Source organism: Eimeria tenella, genomic scaffold, assembly GCF_000499545.2.
Source record: "Eimeria tenella Houghton genomic scaffold, Eth_scaff30, whole genome shotgun sequence".
Classification (NCBI taxonomy): domain Eukaryota; phylum Apicomplexa; class Conoidasida; order Eucoccidiorida; family Eimeriidae; genus Eimeria; species Eimeria tenella.
Window position 1 is genome coordinate 264,320 of NW_013542871.1, and position 18,804 is coordinate 283,123.

Genomic DNA, 18,804 nt, shown 5'->3' on the forward strand with positions numbered 1-18,804 from the left:
ACCCAACGTTCCTAGCAGCATTTCGGTGTAGGGGTATTATCGCACGTACAAAGGTCGAGCTGCACTCCCAGAATCGTACCGTTATTTCTAGGAACGTTACCGCTTCTAAGCAACTTGTGCCACATCCCTCGAGCATGGATAGAAACACAATATGTGGTGCGAAGTTTGGGGGCCTCGCCGGTATAAAAACTAATGGTCGGAGGTGGGCCTGGATTAGTTTCTTTCCTCATTTCCAACAGTATTCTCTCATGTAGTAAAAACAGCTAATTTGCGGGCAGAAACGCCTTCAAATGTTTGTGTTACATTCAACCAGCTCGTGCGGCAAGCCCCAGTTGAAAAGCCCCAAAGAACCTGGGCTCCCCACACCCGTACAGGTCCACATGGGGCCTACTTTGCTTGCTCGGCGTTGGCACAAAGCATTTTGTTCCATTAATAAGGGCGTCCTTTGCAGTTTAGTTCACTTTCTGCCCTTCTAATCTGGTTGGATTGTGGGAAGGTGGAGGGTCGTTGCTGGAGAACTCAATAGTTGTTTCCACGCTCTAGTAGGTTTGTGATTGGAATTTTGTGGTTCTTTGCCGAATACTGTACAAAATACATACAGGCAGTCTAGTTTCATGGCCTGTGGAGGTACAATGTTGTGTCATCGTTTGCAGTTCCTTCGTTCCTAAGCTATTCTGCGGGCTTCCCAGGAAGGCCTCACCAGAGCATTATTGATTGAGTAAACAGGCTGACTGTGCAGTTTAGCATAATATGCAGTCATAGTCATGTTTGTGGTACTCTATTACTAGTGTTTAAACTGCGGAAGTAGGCGAACATATGCGCGACTTCTCGTCTAACGCATGGTCTTCTCCCGCCATCCTTTGGCCTCGCCATCATGGAGGGCCGGGCAGTCCTCTTCATGCGAAGAATGAATTCCAGTGCTCCCCATCAGCGACACTTGCTGTAGATCATGTGCATTTGTGTTGTTTGACTGGGGGCGGACAACGATGAATCGCTACTGTTGCGCTCGTGCTTTCAGAAAATATCAACTTGGCGTACTCCCGGTGTCGATTGTATGCGTTTGGACTTCCTGAAGTGGATAAAATATCGATGGAGCACTATGTTTTGCGACACTAAAGATTTGGAAGTGTGTCCAGTTTGCGTGCTGTCTAATGTAGGCCTGTGGTTGTCTCAGAGGTCCTTCCCCCCGTAGATCAACCACAGGCCCGCAGCATACGGGGAGCTGTTTTTCGAGTGTCCACTTCCTGAAACAGCAAGATGTGTCGTGACGCAGTGGTATTAGACCTCCTCCAGATGTGTCGTGGGCGACATTGATGTGCGTACTTGTACGTCTCCGAAATATCAGTCTGGTGTTGATATCGAAGCGGTACTGACGTCGAAGTTTTTGTAAAGCTTGAGTTCAGGGGCAGGAGAACGGTCAGGTAACCCAGTAAATGGCTCCTACAGCAGTTTCTCTCCAGGTAGCTGGAGTTCAGGTACTGATGGAACGGATCATCCGAGCCCCAGAAGGTGCCGTCCTCTGGACCGGTTGACAAACATTAAGTGGGTTAGGTAGAGCGGCTACTTCGCCGCCCTGCTGACTTGAACTTGAGCTACATGTCGACCCTATTTGGTAACCAGCACTGGCGGCAATGAATTCCTCTGGAGCTTGGTCGTTCCCCAGTGCCCGCCGTAAGATGGCCTAAATGGGCTGCTGTGGAGGAGTAGTGAACATGTTGGCCACAACCCGCTAGGAACAATAAATTTACGTGATGTCCAAGCCCGGGGATGGCTTTTGCACTGTCGCGTGCTTGTAGACAGTTGGGCATTTTCGGTGACGAGAAGAGAGGAGTCACGATTGGTGTGACTGTATGAGCCCGTCAGCACTGGTCTCAAGTGCAGATCATCGTGGCAGTGCAAAATAATACTGAGAGCTGTGGATGCTGAAGTGCCAAGGTCTTTCAAACGAGCAGCCGTTGGACGTGGGTTAGCCGGTCCTAAACAACTGCTTAACCGCGCTAATTTCGGCTCCCCTGCTAAGTACTTTACCCAAAGCGGCGAGCACATACGAATTTTCAAGTATAAAGAGCCAGAAGTGAGAAGACAAGTGCCATTCCGGGTTTGTTTCGAGACGGCAAAATTTGCTTTAGCGCGCCCAGCCCGACAGATGTTCCATTAGGAATGAACGGGACCCACACTCCTTCATTTTCCATTAGAAGTGAACGGGACCCACCGCATACCATGGGTGTTGCTTGGTATTCCGGCACATCACAGATCTACGTAGTGTCAGGGGCCCGAACACATGCTATGTACCCCATGTTAACTTCTGTTTTCCCTGAATAACTACACTGAGGCCGGGCACGCAGGTGTAGTGACGAGAACGTCTGGTATTTGGTCTGCCGCTTGTCAAATGCACTAACCAGACCTAAGTAAAGGCTCCAGCCTAGGTTCCAAGTGAACGCCCGTCATTTATGACTGCATGTGTACATATGTCTGCTGCACACAGGGTCTGTGCAGATGTAAGATGTACAGCTGCGCATGGATCAAGCCCTCCCTCAGGCGCGGCCCTTAGCAGCCTCTGCGCGCTTCTGCATTTGTTTAAACTCCGACTCTATTTCCTCCAGCTCCTGCGCATAAGAACACAAATCAGTCACAATGCGACTTCATTCCATTCGCTCTGGGGTCCCAGCCACCCCTAAACGCACTAGTGCTTGGCGAAATGCAAAACGGATCCACCATCCTGGCAAAACGCAGAGCACATATGTCTCTTTTCAACACAGGAAATGTTCATTTGACAACATATTTGGTTAAATGCGCACCCACAGACCGACAGACGACACAAACGGGATGCTGGGCTGTGCGTGCGCTGGGTGAGGTTTTCTGTACCCTATTCTGCGAAAATCTAAATTTAGGAGGTACGGCACTGCAGGCTGTAGCTACCCTACCCTGTGTTTCTCTATTGTATACAAAGGCAGGAGATTTTCGAAAACCAATATGAACCCACTTGTTGCAAGGCTCGTTGCAGCGCCGTCTCATCGAAGGGTGAACTCTGCAGCGCCGCCATTTGCCCCTTGACGGCTTTTGCTATTAGCTGCAACAACTCCAACTCCGATAGCTGTTTTGCGTTCTTGTAGCAAGGGCGCCCCTCTTCAGGCCGTAAGTCTATCGCGTTCCCATGGGGGTCCCGGAACACGCCTAAAAAGGACAATTACTGAAAAGGCTCAGATAAAATTGGCATAGCCACAGTGCAAGCTCCACATTCATGCACAGCTGGCCAGCCTCTGATGCGTGCCAGGGGTAAAGACACCTGGATTTAAAATGTCACAGGGTCATATGGCTCACCCGGAAATGCGGAAATCTGGTACACTTTTGTATATCCGTTATTATCCACATCATCCAAGTCTTCGTACTCCTCTAAAGAGACCCACTTCAGCTTTCTCTTCTCCAATTCTTTCGAATAGTCAAAGTCCTCCGGCGGCCACTGCGGCCACGCATACCACCATCTGACAGCACCAAAAACACCGAGCAAATGCAACAACTGCTCCATGAGCAGACGGTACTGCTACTGCGAGGGGTGCCCCTGGTGTACATGAGGCTGCAGCTGATGCTGCTGCGGTTTCGCCTTGGTGGAACTGTGGAAGCGGAACTAAAAAAGACAAACACGAAGCAAAATGCCCTCCCATCGTTGTAACACATATCTGTACATACAGCTCTATGCGCATACAGTACAAGTATACTTTGTGCGCTAATCCAATGGGCGAGGGTTGAAAGAGTTTCTCCGACTTGCCGTCTGAGGAACTGAGCGACGAGCCTGTCCTTTGCGCTCCTCTTTTTGGGATCAAACGCCCCCATGCTGATCTCTTCTTCTTGCCCGTCCTCGTCGCTGTCTGCAGTGTCTCCGTTTTTCCTGCCAGCTGAAGGTGTACGTACATTCCGTGACTTCCCCTGCTCCGCCTTTGCATGTTGAGGTCTCGCCATTTTTGCCTTTCCTGCTTGCTTCTTCTTGCCTGGAGAGGTCCGGGACTTGGCCCGGCTGCTGGATCGGGTATCGGACTCCTCCCCACTGCTGCTTTCGCTGCTACTCTCGCTGCTGCTACTGCTGCTGCCGCTGCTGCTGTCACTACCGCTGCTGCTGCCGCTGCTGCTGCAGCTGCTGCTTCCACTGCTACTGTCACTGCCGCTGTTGCGTCTTTTAGATGCTGCGAACAAACGCAGCGAAATCAGAAAGCCCCAATCGCCCCTGCCTTTAAATACTATTTGCAAGGCTTGATTTGCGTGCACCACGCATATACAGAACAGCTCCAAAGGCCTCAAATAAAGAAAAAAGAACAAATAACGAGACGCACACCTAGAGCCCGTTCTGCCTTACTCTGGGCCTTGGATCTTGCTGGTGGTGCTGCTGCTTTGCTAGTCCCGTTCTGCTGCTGCTTTGGCTGCAGGCTCCCCTTGGCCGCCGCTGTTTCGGATTGGGCGCGGGGAGCTATGCGCATTTTCCGCAGAACAACATCATCATCTGAACTGTCAGATACAAGCCGGCTCTTCTTGGGGCCGCGAGGCCTCACTGGAGAGTCATCTTCACTGTCCAATAGCCGACGCCGCCCAGACCCTGCAGGTGCGGAGTCCGCCGCTCGAGGGGAAGCTGCATCTGTAGCTGGAGTAGCTTTGGGGCTTCCACTCCCCGCGGCTGCAGCAGACCCTGCGGGAGCTGCAGCGGCGCCTCCAGCCCGCTGTGGGGCCGCCGCATTGTCTTCAGAAACGCCGGCTGTGGCTGTCCCTGAGGAAGCGGTGCGTGCAGCAGCTGAGGGGTCTGTTCCTGAAGTTGCGGCAGCAGGAGGTCTTGCAGGCTCCTTTGAGGGCTTCAAGACGCAGCAGCAACAGAACGACAGAAATAACAGAATTACAAAGACATCCGTGGCGACCTCAGAATGGAGAGTCTCACTACTCTGCAGTTCGTTTTTGTGTTGTCCTGTCTTTTTCTCCGTGCAAAAGCTGTTCAACAATTGTGGAAACAGCCAATCAATCAGCTCTGTCCACTTCAGTGTGATTTCATTTATCTCTGTTTTTGTCTGTGGCTAACCCCTGCCTCTGTCCGTTGCTAATCTCTAGCCTGCATAGCAGAGAGAGCCACAAGACGGGACTAAGATGCTAGACGCTGAGACCGCAGCACTCGAGTTTGTGAGGGAGAGTTCACTTACTTCCATACTGCTCAGTCAACTTTTCGTGCACAGCCACGAACAGCCAGCTGCGGGCCAGTAGCAGCAAGAACGCCCTATGGAAGCGAAGACACAGCCCGCGGGACAGCGCCCTCCTATTAAGCCCAGCTACAGCACTTGCAAGCTGCTACAAAATATGTGGCGGCCTGCTGCCTGCAGGAGTTGCCTGGTGGAGTGCTGCTGCGTGTTGGGTGAGACCTAGGCAAGTCTAGCTGCTGCTGCTCCGGCTCATTTGGAAGGGGCCGCGAGGGGACTGCATGGCGCTTCAGAGATATAAGCCGCAAGGAGAAGGCCCGTGAGAAATTAAACGAAGGCGCGAGTCGTGCAGTGGTGTGGAACGACAGTCTCCACTCTAGTGCAACAGAATATGGAGAACCAGCCCCCGTCTGCGCCGGCACATTTGACGGAAACTTATGCGGCGAAACAGAGAAGAGACCCCAAGTAAATAAATGTAAAAGTATGAGGTATCCATGAACGGCGGCGTTCAAGGCTCCTGCTCAACTTGTAACTTACTCTGGTGTCCTGTTGGCTTTGCATGCCTTGGCTGGCGCCTTCACATGCGTTGCCAGGCCACGCTTAAAAGCGTAAGGAAAAGCTCACACAGATAAAGGAAGAATTTATATGGAACTTTAGTTGGTTCTTAATAAATGTAGGTCGCCTGGTCTTGGTATGTCCAATGTTCATGGAAGTTTCAGAACATTCAGTGCACTGCGTCCTTACGGAAGTCTAACGGGGCCTTATACTTTTCATGCAGTTGTCCCATTATCAGATAAAGGAGGGTGTCCAAAATTTCATAGGAGTGACAAGCTTGAGCCTCTCTCTGTTCCCACTTTTCGCCCCCGGTGTACCCCATGACGCTTCTGCCAGATGTTAAACGAGCAAATCAAGGGGAAACAGCAACAGAAGAGTTGCTGAATTATTCAGAAGAAGATGAAGATGATGGCTGGATGCCTTTTCGTCGCGCAGCCCCTGATTTCGTAAGCCTTCTGTGAGATGTAGCTTGCATTTGTTCTTGAGCAATATGTGTTTGTGGGTACTCTAACAGTTTGCATCGACATAGAGTAGGTTACCAGCAGAAAACCTTTATGTCAGTTGCGCCATTCTTATAAATAGCTTTTTGTGTTACCCGAGTCCTCAGGTGGAGGCAAAAGGAGGTTGGGACCTCGGCGGTTTCGTCTCTCCCTTCCAGTGCGCCATCACAGCATGCCTTTGAGCTGCCCATTTCTACAATGCTTCTTGAAGGAACTTTTGTGCAATTCTGGTTTTTTAGTGGTGCTGTTTCTTTTGTGTCTTGTGTTTGCTTTAAAAACGACCGCAGGGGCACGCCAGTGGTGGGCGCAGTTACTTCCACACGAGGGCTAACCTCCAAAACCCAACGATCAGTCACGAAGCCTAGATCATTTTGTCTTTGCCTATCTATTTTTAGGGGAAAATACGCCATATTGCGAAGGCCCTAGAACTGACGGAGAAAGACCTCGTGTATGAGTGCGTCTCCTTTCCCCTTATCATTCCCACAAAATACCGGAGATATTTATTTCATCCACTTTCTCCCAATCAAAGTATTATTATGGCTTCTGAAATGTGGATAGCAAACGGTATTTTTGCTTTTCTGACTGGCATGTTGTGCAGCTTAGGATGCGGCGACGGAAGACTTATCATCGAGTGCTGTCGCCTCACCGGCTGTAGGGGTACGCATTGTTTTCATTCTTTTGTTTTTTTTCGTTAATTTCTATGGCTCACTGCCTCCCATTATCCGTGACTGGAATAATTCGACGCAGCCGTTGGCCAGGTGGCACTAGGGCTGGCCATCTTGTGGTGTCTTGAGCTTTTGTGTCTACGCACATGAGTCAGCTACTTTATGACTGTAACACAAACTGCGTGGCTTGTACAGGTGTTGGAGTGGATTTGGACAGAAATTTAATCCAACGGGCGCAGCGCAACGCCAAACGAGTCGAAGGCATTCGCGCCGAATTCATTGAAGGGAATTTTCTTGACCCCCAACTCGATATTTCGAAAGCCTCTGCGATGTACGTGCCCTTTAAATTTGAAGTTGAGATATACTACAATTTTATGCTGCATTCATTCTCTCGTCGGCATCGTTATAATCCTTCTTCGTTTCTTGTTTCACGGCGTATCTGTGTCGGAGCTTCACAGGTAACTGTCTGATGGGCGTGACACAATTTGTCTTTTCAATTCCATGTCTTTGAGATTCTTTTTTTGTGTTTAGCTTTATTTACCTTCTTCCGGAGGCGCTGCAACTTCTTTCTTCGCGACTTGCCGACCTCGTGAAGACTTCGTCAACCTTGAGATGCATCTTGTCTCTCTGTTGGGCTCTTCCAGGAGTGTCACCTTCAGTGCACAACTCTGAAATGAACTTTTTCGTGTACAAAATCGAAGAACTAAAGCAACAAATGACGGCAGATGCGTAGCGAAAGGCTAGAATGCGGACCTTTTCAGAAGCGACACTAGTTGCAGAAACAACCGCAAGACACAACGACTGCAGTGAAGAACACAGCAGTTGAAAAACAACTGAAAAGAGAGCTATAATGCGAACTGCAGTAGTCCTGATGCAGCTTCCGCTGCAGCAACTGATTGACGCACTGGAGCACCAACTGCAGTAACAGCTGCAAGCGCATCTGCAGTTCTCATTTTGTTTTGAGACTATTTGAAGTCAATGTAGTGAATAACTGATGCGTTTCGGGGCCAGCCAAGCTTGCTTCCTCTTTTACCTGACTCGATCGAACACCAGCAGCATCAGGCGTCGCTGAACTGCGCAGAGGAATTTCTATTTGGTTTACTTGCGCATTGACAGCCTCTTGAAGTTATTTCGGTGTAGGAAGAGGCCGTAGTCATTTTTTTCTTCCTGAGATCACACAAGCGTGCGTATGAGCGCGCCAATTAACCAAATTAAGCCTTCAATTTTGCTTGTGAAGTAGACAATCCCACCTCTTCAGAGGCATCTTCCTCGCCGTCTGCTTCTTGAGCAGAAGCTTCTTGCGGCGCTTCCTCTGGCTCCGCTTCTGTGGCTTTAAAAGGGCAGCAAATGAAGTTTATATTCGCATTTGTGCGAAGTTCTCAGGCTAACGCTCAGAAGTGAGAGCCGCGGCTTCGTTTGGCTCAGCGGTCTTCTCCTCAGCCATTTCTTCTGCCTCTTCGGCTTCGTTTGCCCCAGCGCTCTTTTCCTCAGCCTTTTCTTCTGTGGCTTCGGCTTTGTTTAGCTCAGCGCTCTTCTCCTCAGCCTTTTCTTCTGCGGCTTTTTCTGTTGGGGAAAAGAAATGGATTTATTCAGCCATATGCAGTTTTCTGGTGCGGAAGCTGCTGTGGTTTCCTGACCCTCAGCTGCGTGCTCTTCTGGGGGCTGCGCCTCTTGTTCAGCGAGTGCAACTTCTTGTGGAGTCTCCTCCTACAAGTTTTGCAACTTCAAATCTGCATTTAATACCATTTGTTCATGGGGAACACCTCAGGGGCTTCCCCTGTCAGTTTTTCTATCCCCGCTGCAACGCGCCGCTGAAAGGAAAGCAAGATGCAACTTCAAAAAAAATTGAGTTGGAGTTATGTGGAGCACCTCCTCTTCAATAAGACTCTTAAGGTTTTGTTTTTCGTGGTCGAGTTCTTTCTGCTTTTCCATTTCGTTCAGCTCAGCAACAACTGTTCTCAGTTTATTCTTTGCCAGTGCCATTTTGCCTATATGGAATGTTGCTTGCCCGTTGCCTCAGCTTCCTCGTGTTTCGCTTTCTCTTCCTGTGCCTAATGTGCATTTCGCAATATACTAAACAACATTAAGCAATGCACCTCCTCTCTGAGCCTGCGAGAGAGCGAATAACTACTTTTGTTTCAAGTTCGCCTTTAGTTGGCCTTACTCATGTGCTGCATCTGCTTCAGCTTCTTTGGCCTTCGTGATCCTCTGCATTTTCCATGGCTTTTGTCAGTAAACCCTAAAGAGGAAAAAACAGCTGTACCTTCTCTGCATCTAGCAGCTCGCTCACAGCTGCACAGGAAAGTGTAAAAAGGAAGTAAAAAGGAACAAAATAGGAACAAAAGCCTTCGAATGAATTTGAAGTACCTTCTTTGTGCTGCTTGGCCTCGGCGTCTTTGGCCTGAAAGGATTGAAGTTAAAATCGCGCGATAATTTTGTGTGTAGCGGCATGAGTACTTTGTGCAAATTTTTTAATTTCATGTTTGCACTTCTTGCACTTCTCGTACCAGTTTGCGAACGAGCGCGGATTCCTCATGCTCTAAGTGTGCATGATGATATATTTGCTCCCGAATCGCTGAAATTGTGATGAGAAAAAGTAGATCTTTGTTTCTGAGCCAAGTGCATCGATGAACTGCTTGTTTCACCTTTGGCCACTTCACGGTCGCCAGATGCTGGAATCCGGAAAGGGAACACGTTCGGGTGAGAATCTCACACACTTGAAGAATATAAAGTACCTTCAAGTGGAATGCAGCATTCTCCGGGCTCATCGCCACGACAAATGCTTAGAAAGAACGTTGCCTCCATGGCCAACCATGCAGGGAAAATCCTATAAAGCCGCATCTCTTGCCCTCCTGAGTGTCCGTTCCATTACTCCTATCTTGCGGATCTACATAAATATAGCTGCAGTGAAAGTATTTGCTCAGAGTGTCGAGGAGCAGGCCATCACACAGCCGGTAAAAGGCCCGTCGCCTCCAGCGCCTTCGGGCATTTTCACAGCTGCGCATACACCTGAACTATCTATGAGTAGGATGGAGGAATTAAGCTATAGTTCGCACCCTTAGAGTGATACAACGGCATTTTACTCCGGTGGAAGTAATTTGTGGCTTCAACAGCGGAGATTCTCCTACGGCTCGATATGTTTCAGTTTCATAGTACCATCTGAGTAACTCTCCCCCTCCAACTGCTCTGAAACCTTCCCCTCATTATTGAAGGCTTTGCCAGCTCTTCTGCAATTTTTTGGCTCGGGAAACAGGGGCTTATTCCGCGTAATTTCTTTAGCACGGGAAACCGAGGTTTGTTCCGCCACGCTAGGCGCTCGACCAGCAACGCAGAGCAGTGTACTGCTTCACGTGCCATTTACGCCAGCTCATTGTTCCTCATTAAATACCTGCTTTTTGTTTAAGTGTTAAGCGTGAATTAGGACGTGAGACCTCAGCTTCAGGTGTTAGAACACCAGCGATCACCTCCACAATGGAGGCTCTGCTGTTTGATGTGTGATCCAGCCAGATTTTATTTCACCCACAAAGTATTATCAGCTTTCTATCTATTATTCGAGTAAGTTTTTCTTTCCGCAACGCATTTCCGTGCCTTTGAACCTGCTACAACGCAGTTGCGGTAGTGGCCATGAGCACTGTAGGCGCCTTCACCTAGACGGCAGCAACACTTTGAACCACTATTATATTCAGTTCACTTCAGAATCACTCGAGGTTACATGCTCCGATTAATGAATCAGTGTTGCGATTATGCAGCGAAGCCTATGCTTGATGACAGGGGGCCTCCTTTGGCTCTCCCTCTTTTCGCGGTGCGGCAGCGCCCACTTTTGCCAACGCTGACGAACCCAGTTAGTAAACGTAGGTGAAGGGCTTCTTAAGAAATGTCTTCGATGATACAATTATAGGATAAACATAAAAGCTGCGTCTCGGTAGGCACACGAGTAGCCCTGTTGGGGATGCTTTTACGAAAGGTCACTTCCCAACTGGTTGCTTGGCACCGACTAAAAATAGCGAGTAAAACACAGGTTTCGCATAAACTGATGCTCCAAGAATCCACTCTTACACAAGCATATCAAAAGCAAGTGAAATTTTCGTTGCGAGCAACGGCCCTTGGCCTCTCGATGGTAGCTTCTTCCTAAGTTGCCCTTCCACTGGTTCTCAAGTAGCCCTGTACTGACAAATACAAACGCTCTAGAGATGTGTAACAAGAAATATAAGCTCATAGGAGGAAGACCAAAAGACAGGAGAGTACACTGGCACGTCGCGCGCTCCCCTTGAGCTAACTTTCTGCAATAGAAGTCCCCTTCAAATGAAATGGCAATTCCTTTACCCCAGGTGGTTAACAGGAACGGTGCTCAGCCAAGACAAAGCCAACCAGCTCACTTTGTGTGCCTCTCCCTGTCATCGTAGATCTGCTTGTGGGACCTTCCTTGACCCCTTGACCCCGTTTATTCAGCGGCAGAACAAAAACAGCACTTCCCCCGTTGACCCCTCAAGTAACAGTTGAGAAAGGGAAAGAAAACCCTCGGCCTCAGGCTCAAGAATTGTTGTTTACTTTGCCCAAGGCGAGGAGTGCCTTGCAAACTAGGCCTAGGAAACGCGGGGTTGCTTGCGCCAGAGGCAAAGCCCCTGGGCGAATAGCCGAGGCAAAAGGCCTGCACAAAGCAGCTTTAAAACCCTGGGGGAAGTCATCTTAGTTGCTGCTCCAGAAGCAGTGACGACATAAGTAAGAAGAGGGGACAAGAAAGATGGCACACCTTCCCCAACGGGTTGAAATGTTTTGGGACATCTCCTCAGACAGCCGCCGTCCCTCCCGCCGAATTCCACCGTCTTCCGGAGCCCCCCGGTTAAGTTTAGACAGAAGAATAGGAGAGAAGGAAGCAAGAGGCACTTCCATTCCAGGGAGTCCAGACTCTGCTTCTGTAAGTCCCAGTGGGTCACCATCAACAGGCCGTCTCCTGTCTTCTTCGACGTGTCGCAGCTTCTATACAGATAAGCAGAAAGACCTGCAAACTGCAGCGTGGGAAGAAGAGGAGCTACCTGACGTCCTTGGCGCTGAATTCCCAGGGGACTTGTGGTCTCAAGCGCTTCTTCAGCAGCACTACAAACCGTCGAGCAGCTACACAGAGGCCCTCAGCGCCACGCACGAGTCTCTACGCAGTAGCTTCAGCAAACGCAATTCACGAGAGTTTATGGACTACAGAGGACAAACCAAAGAGCCCAGCAAAGTGCCCCCTTGGCAGCGCCCTTTGAAGAGCTCAGCCAGGCCCCTGTCCTCCTATTCGGAGTTAGGAGGGCCCCAGCAAGTGCGCCCAGGGACTTCAAGGGCCCCAGCTGGCCCAGCAATTCCGGCTGAAGGGGCCTTCGAGTCAGAGCTGCTGGCAGCCCGTGGGACCGGCATACTGCACAGATCCAGCGCTGCAGATCTGCTGCAGCACAAAAAGAAATCCTTGCAGGGACCGAAAAGGGGGTCCTCGTGGTCGCACCCAGTTCAAGAATACACACTGCTGCAAATGGCCCAGGCCCAACAAAACCGATATGGGACCAAAGGACCTCCTGTATCAGTCTCAGGGGTTCCTGGTGCCTCAAGGCTTCCCGTCTCTTGCTGGAGCATGCTTACAAAGCAAAGGTTTTCTACATGCGCAGGTGAATTGGCACAAGCCGCAGCCTCTGCAGCAGCAGAGGCAGCGGCTGCAGCTGCAGCACGACGACCAGACCCCCCGCTGGCCTCCTCTGCAGCAGCACAGGCTGCAGCAGCTGCAGCAAATGCAGCCGCAGCAGTGGCGGCAGCTGCAGCTGCAAAAGCTGGTGTTTATAGCTCAGCTGGAGCAAGTTCCGTTACCGCTCCCCTGCCTGGGGGCACTCTTGATTCAAAGTCACTTCGCAACGAGTCTTCAAAGCTGGCGGAGCCAACAGAGGGTTCAGGCGAAAAGGACCTTGAGGACTCTCAAGAGAACGAAACCCCAATGACAGTTCAGGGGCATTCCGGCTTTTCTTTTGCTTCACTGGCAATAGCTGCTGCAAATGCTGACTCTCTAGCGATGTATGCTCCCCCTTCTGCAACTGCCAGCACTGCTGCTGCAACAGTTGCTGCTGCTGCTGTTGCCGCCATGTCGAGGGAACCCGGTGCTCCAGAATGCGAAGCGGAGGGTCGCGACGGCGCTTTTTGTGAAAAGAGAAAGAGCACTCCAATGGCAGAGGCAGTAACAATAGCAAGCGGACCAGCCGCATTAGGGATGGCAGCAGCAGCAGAAATGACAACCATAGCAGAATCAGGATCATCAGCAGTTGCTGCAATCTCATCGGAGAAAACAGCTTCAGCAGCGACCAGTCCGAATGACAGGCCCATATCTGAAGATATCGCAGCGAGAGGGGCAGTTGGAGCAGCAACAATAACCACGGCAGCCACAGCAGCAGCTGCAGTAGGACGGACTGAAGCAGGAGGCATCCAGAAAGCTGAATCTCCTTGCACCATGAATGATGAGCAGAAGCAAGACGCTCGCTCACGCGTCCCCCCACTCTTACTTGGAGCTATTGCACCAATTAATGCTGCCCGCGAATCTATTTGCCGCAGCGAGAACAGTACATTGGGCAGCAGCAGCAGGAGCAGCATCAGCAGCATCAGGCCACAGATCCCAGTCATTCCTGTGCCCCAGCGAAGGTGGAAGGTTCTGGACATGCCGATGCCTCTTAGACTGAAAGTGGTGACTGCGGGGCCCCCAGCAAGCGGCAAGAGCTGCTTGGTGCGGCGCTTTTGTGAGCGGCGATTCGCAGGGGTTTCCCTTCGGGAAAGGGGAGCGAGAGGGGGAGCTACGGGACCCCGCACAATCGCCTGTGACTTTGGCTTGAGAGACGTGGTGCTGCCTACCAAAGAAACGGTGCGGCTGCACTTCGTGGACTTGTCCGGGGAGCCAGTGTTTGCCGAGGCAACCGAAGGAGCCTTCGAAGGAGCTGATCTGCTGCTCATGGTCTTCGACTCAACGGACCCAGCTTCCCTTACTGCTGCGCTTGAGGCATTGCAGCAAGCCCAAGAAAAAACAGGTGACTGCACTTTTTAGAAATATGGCTGAGATCCTCATAGTACATCACTTGCTTCACAATATTCGTTAGTTCTCATTCACGGCTCTCTCTCCACTTGTTCAACCTGACGCAAACAAATTGAATACCACTAGCCCATCCCAGGGAGAGGCCAGCTTGTGTTGCTTGCTTAGTTGCGTCTCTAGACAGCATTCAAGAGCATCCGACCAAATGGACAGCCGCAGCAACAGTAGTGTTCGCTACAGCAGCAGAGGCAGTAGGAGCAACGGTGGCGCAATCTGTATTGCTGCTGACAACCACAGCCAATCAATACTTCCGCATGCAACTGGCTGTAAACTAAAAGACCTGTGTAACGTGCTTCTCTGCAACAGGTGATGCACTTCTTGTTCTAGTCGCCGCCAAGGCCGACGGCTCTGATGCAGCGAAAACCGGCGTTGCAGCAGGAAAGGGGGCAGCAGCAGCAGCAGGGACTCGCTTCTACGCAGCATGTGCTGAGACAGCTGACGGAGTTGATAAGCTCTTCCTTGAGACAGCTACCGAAGCAGCAGCAAGGGCTAGGGCTCGTTGCAACGTGCGGATCCCCAGAGTAAATAATAGAGGCGCTCCCAAGCAGTGATACGGACAGCCAAGCTTCCCTCCTCTGCTCATGCTGCCTCCACAGCAAAGCATTCGCCTGCCCGGAGATCCTTCCTCTCCTCTGCTGGACAAATTCTGTAAAAGTTGGGTCTTTTTGAGACCAACGAGCTACCACGATTCTAGGCCAAACTAAGCTGGGCAACCGCATTTTGTGGCCCTAGGCTGGCACTGGCATTTTGGAGTAGCTAAGTCTACTCAGCACAAAAGCCAGCAAACTCTAAACAAGAAAACAGTTTACCTTGAGCAGAACTGCAGCAACTGCAACGGCAGCTGTTGCAGATACCGCCGTGGCTACTCGTGCTTCTGCAGCTAGGAATGACGATACAAAGCTACAAACAGAATTATCACTGCAGCAGCACCAGCAGCAGCTGCGCGGCCACTGGCCTGAATGCGCTACTTAACCAGCCACCCTGTTGCTGGTGTTGTTATGGCTGCTGCAGCGGGCATGCTGCAGCTACTGCTGCAGCTCGCGCACACTGCAGCAGCAGCTGCCTTCGCTTTTAGCTGCAGCAGCAGCAGCGACGCACCAACTCAAAGTCAATTATTACTGCGCCCTCTTTCACAAGAAGCATGCCCAGCCCGAACGGGCCAGCGGCCTTGGCGCTGTGGAGAGACAAACCAATACAGCGCACCGCAAGTGCAACAATAACAGCAGCAACAACTGGTGATGCTGCTCCTGCTGCAACCCACTTAAACCCTATACCCTACGACTGGCAAAAGAACAACCCTCTGCCCCACCCCTTCCTTTGCATTGCCAATAAAACAAAATAATGCAGAGCTCAGATGAGCAGGCTTCAGCAGCTTGTAGCTGCTGGCGTAGTTGCTGCTACTGCTGCCGCTGCACGCGTTGGATCCTATCTAATGCGACGGCAAAGAGTGCGGCTGCTTTCGTCAGGTGTTGTTTTCCCCAGCGTCCTGCTGTGGCTTGGGGCGCTGTTGCTGCTGCTGCTGCGGCTGCTGCGGCTGCTGCGGCTGGGGGGGTTGCTGCGGATGGAGGTGCAGCTGCTGCTGCTGGCAGTGGAAGCGAGCTGCATGAGAACAAAACGCCTCCCATAAAGCCTCACTTCTCCTCTCTAGAGAATGCCTTGCTGTTAAGAATGCGTACACTGAAGCTCCAAGTGCCTCAGATCGCATGGCTGCCCACGCAGGGGCCTCTACGTAGACAAGGACTTGCTGCGCCAGCGCAACCTGCTGCTGCAGCGGCTGCAATAGCATCTTCTGCTGCTGCAGACGCTGCTGCTGCTCACCGACCTGGGCCGCTTTGTCTTTCCACCGCAAGTGAGTCTGCAGCCAGCAGCCCCGAGGGGATCTCCGCAATGCGGCCAGCTCTACCTGCAGCTTCGCTGTTGCCGCTGCTAGCTGCTGCTGCTGCTGCTGCAGCTGCTCCACATAGTTGAAAGCACTAATCATGGCATCACTATCTTCTATCCCGCGATTAACAGCAGCAAGCAGCAAATCCAGGTGCTGCTGCCGAGACTGACGCTGACACAACAGGCCACAGAAAAACAACGCAGATGACAAATCCTGCAGAGCATCGCTACCAGATATTGTAAAGCCTTGCTGCCGTAGCTGCTGCTGCTGCTGAAACTGCTGTTGCTGCTGCTGATGCCGATAAGAATTAGCTGGTGCTGTCGCTGTAGGGCCAGTGCTGCTTTCCCCGGAGAACTGAACTTCTTGCTGCAGCTGCGGCGAGCTCCTCAAGTTGGGGAGAACGTCGTTCTCCCGGGAATCAATTTGCAGCTGATGCATCGACTGCTGAAGCCCCGTAATGCCCCGCAACGCAGCGATAGGCCCATTTCCCGGGGTACCGCGGAGAGGCCGCTGCTGCTGAAACGCCACGACACCCCGCGATGTAGGCACGGGACCATTACTGGCGCTTGGACGAATCAGTGGCTGCTGCAGCTGCTGCTGCTGCTGCTGTTGCTGCTGCAGCAACAAAGGCTGGTGCAGCTGCTGCAGCGGGTCCTCTAGCCTGTGGTCTAGCAACACGGCTTGCAGAGCTTCAATGCTCCCTTGCTGTTCTTGTTGCAGCTTACAGATGCGCCGCAAATGCCCGCGCAACATCGTCAGGAACTGATGGTGGTGTGTCACTAGGGCTTTACTCGCAGCCATGCGGGGACCTGCATCTGCACCAGCAGCAGCTGCTGCAGCTGCTGCTGGTGCACTTGGTGATGCAGAATCTGAGCCCCATGATGCAGGCGAAGAGGACGCTGAAGACGGTTGTGATGCTGCAGCTGCCGCAGCTGCACTAGGTGCAGAAGCAGCAGCAGCTGCTGCTGCAGCTGCCAGCTCATCGACAAACATGCGCTTGTACTCAGCTAGCTCTTCCTCTATTCGCTGAAGCTCCGTCATGTGCTGCTTGCGTTGCTTCAAAGCTTCAACAGAGAATGATGCATCGCTGCTGTTGCTGCCGTTGCTGCTGCTGTTGCTGCTGCCGTAGGGTGCCACCTCGAGCCACGCTCTTACAACAGAAGTATTCGCGAGGTGTGGCCTGTTCAGGACTCTCGTGAGAAACATGCAGAGACCTTGCCTTCTGTCTGCTGCTGTCTCTGCGTCGTCGCGACAGGTAAGCCCCTGCTTCTTAGGCAGGGGCGGGATGAACACTCCTGGCAGCAGCTGCTGCAGCTGCTGCTGTAGCCACTGGAAGTCAGCGTGTCGCCGTCGCACAGCAAAGGGCCCCACGCCCTCGGCAGTTCCGGTGACGGCATACAGAGGCCCTCGAGACCACAACGATGACCCAACAACCACAAAGCTGTTGGTACTACTGCTGCTGCTGCTGCTGCTGCTCACAGCCTCCGTCACCCGCAGCTCTATGCGACGACGCATCCGCTCTGCTGCGCAGCTGCCGCCCCAGAAGGAGCCCTGCAGCAACTGTTTCAGAAAGTCGCCGCAGCAGCAGCAGCAACAGTCCTCACACAGCATCTGCTGTGCGCCCTGCGCAGTGGCACTGAAGCTGCTGCTGCTGCTAGTGCTCGTACTGCTGCTGCTGGTGGTGCTGGTGCCGATGCTGCAACAGCAGCAAACGGCACGACCTCGATGCCGAGGGACACCTCCTGATGCCTCCTCTGGCAGCAGGACTGCATCTGTCTGGTCTCCAAATGGGTCAGCAGCAGATGCACTACGAGGAGCTACGCAGGCCAGCCCTTCTGCCGCAGCAGAAGCACCAGCAGCAGAGCCGTGCGCTACATGCGGGCAGTCCTGGCGGCCACAGCTGCGCGGCTTCAAAGGATGGCAAGCACCTACCACTGCTGCTGTTGCTGCTGCTGCTGCACAATGTGACAGCGTATGACTGGAATCTGTGTGCAGCAGCGTAAAAGAGTCAATAACGTCCCCATCACTGCTAAGGGACGGCTCTCGAGAGTTTGACAGCGGCTTTTGCTCTTGCTCCTGCTCCACCTGCTCCAGCTCCAGCTCCTGCTGCTGCAGCTGCAGCAGCTGCTGGTCCTGCTGCTGCTGTTGCAACAGCTGTTGCTCTTGCTGTTGCTGCAGCGGCCTGCCGCTGCATAGCGATGAAAATCCCAGGCCACTCCGCGCCCCGGAAACTGCGCTGCTGAAGCGCTCCCGGAAGCCAAACCTGACGGGTTCCTCCACAGCAGCAGCTGCCTGAGATGACTCCGTGGTCGCCGCTGCTGCTGCTGCTGATGCTGCGATCTCAGCCCCATTTGTCGCGTTCGCAGATGGCGCCAATGGGGCCACATTGTGGGTCAGGAGGGTCTCAGTCCTAAGACTGTCCGGTGGCTTCTGCTGCTGTTGCTGCTGCTGCTGCTGCTGCTGCTGCTGCGCACTCGCCGACTCATCAGCTGGCGAAGCACTCACTGTCTGTTCCGCTGTGGCAGTTTCCCCGTCGCTGCTGCCCACTGCCGCCCCTGAGCTCCCGCATGTTGCTGCTGGCTGCTGCTGCAGCTGCTGCTGCTGTTGCGAAGGCGACTGTGGGGTGTTCACGCTAGCTGCAGCCGCAGCAGCCTGCGCCGAGGCAGCTGCCAGAGCGGCGGCCGCAGCAGCAGCATTTGCACGTTGCTTGTTGTTGCTGCTCCGAGAACCTGCTGCCTGCCTACCCATATTGCGACGAACAGTTGCTGCAGCAGCAGCAACAGCTGCTTCAGCCGTTACTGCTGCTGCAGCAGGTGGAGCTGTCTTGCGGTCGCGAGAAAAAGTCCTTCTTGGCCCTGAGAGCCTGAGGGGCAGCGCTAAAAATGCCAAGCAAATGCTGGTTGTGCCTCGGCTGCTGCTTCTCCTGCTGCGGCAGCTG

The 18,804-nt window shown here is 52.4% G+C and overlaps 5 protein-coding genes across 5 annotated transcripts; 2 read left to right on the forward strand and 3 right to left on the reverse strand.

Annotated features, from left to right (window-relative positions):
• Nucleotides 1-2,534: 2,534 nt before the first annotated feature.
• Nucleotides 2,535-6,633, reverse strand: ETH_00035085 (Chromosome I, complete genome, related; the record flags this gene model as incomplete). Its single annotated transcript, XM_013375927.1, has 6 exons — nt 2,535-2,606; nt 2,984-3,174; nt 3,322-3,460; nt 3,763-4,178; nt 4,349-4,835; nt 6,319-6,633. 6 exons carry the CDS (start codon nt 6,631-6,633, stop codon nt 2,535-2,537), a joined length of 1,620 nt encoding a protein of 539 aa, XP_013231381.1.
• A 1,466-nt stretch (nt 6,634-8,099) lies between these two features.
• Nucleotides 8,100-8,820, reverse strand: ETH_00035090 (uncharacterized protein; the record flags this gene model as incomplete). Its single annotated transcript, XM_013375928.1, has 5 exons — nt 8,100-8,218; nt 8,278-8,451; nt 8,526-8,595; nt 8,652-8,699; nt 8,758-8,820. 5 exons carry the CDS (start codon nt 8,818-8,820, stop codon nt 8,100-8,102), a joined length of 474 nt encoding a protein of 157 aa, XP_013231382.1.
• A 695-nt stretch (nt 8,821-9,515) lies between these two features.
• Nucleotides 9,516-9,950, forward strand: ETH_00035095 (uncharacterized protein; the record flags this gene model as incomplete). The annotated part of the gene is made up of 1 exon (XM_013375929.1): nt 9,516-9,950. The coding sequence occupies one exon, from the start codon at nt 9,516-9,518 to the stop codon at nt 9,948-9,950; it is 435 nt and encodes a 144-aa protein (XP_013231383.1).
• Nucleotides 9,951-11,629: 1,679 nt separating this feature from the next.
• ETH_00035100 (Ras family domain-containing protein, putative) lies at nt 11,630-14,535 on the forward strand (the record flags this gene model as incomplete). The annotated part of the gene is made up of 2 exons (XM_013375930.1): nt 11,630-13,922; nt 14,291-14,535. The coding sequence occupies 2 exons, from the start codon at nt 11,630-11,632 to the stop codon at nt 14,533-14,535; spliced, it is 2,538 nt and encodes an 845-aa protein (XP_013231384.1).
• A 911-nt stretch (nt 14,536-15,446) lies between these two features.
• Nucleotides 15,447-18,614, reverse strand: ETH_00035105 (PX domain-containing protein, putative; the record flags this gene model as incomplete). The annotated part of the gene is made up of 1 exon (XM_013375931.1): nt 15,447-18,614. The coding sequence occupies one exon, from the start codon at nt 18,612-18,614 to the stop codon at nt 15,447-15,449; it is 3,168 nt and encodes a 1,055-aa protein (XP_013231385.1).
• Nucleotides 18,615-18,804: the final 190 nt, after the last annotated feature.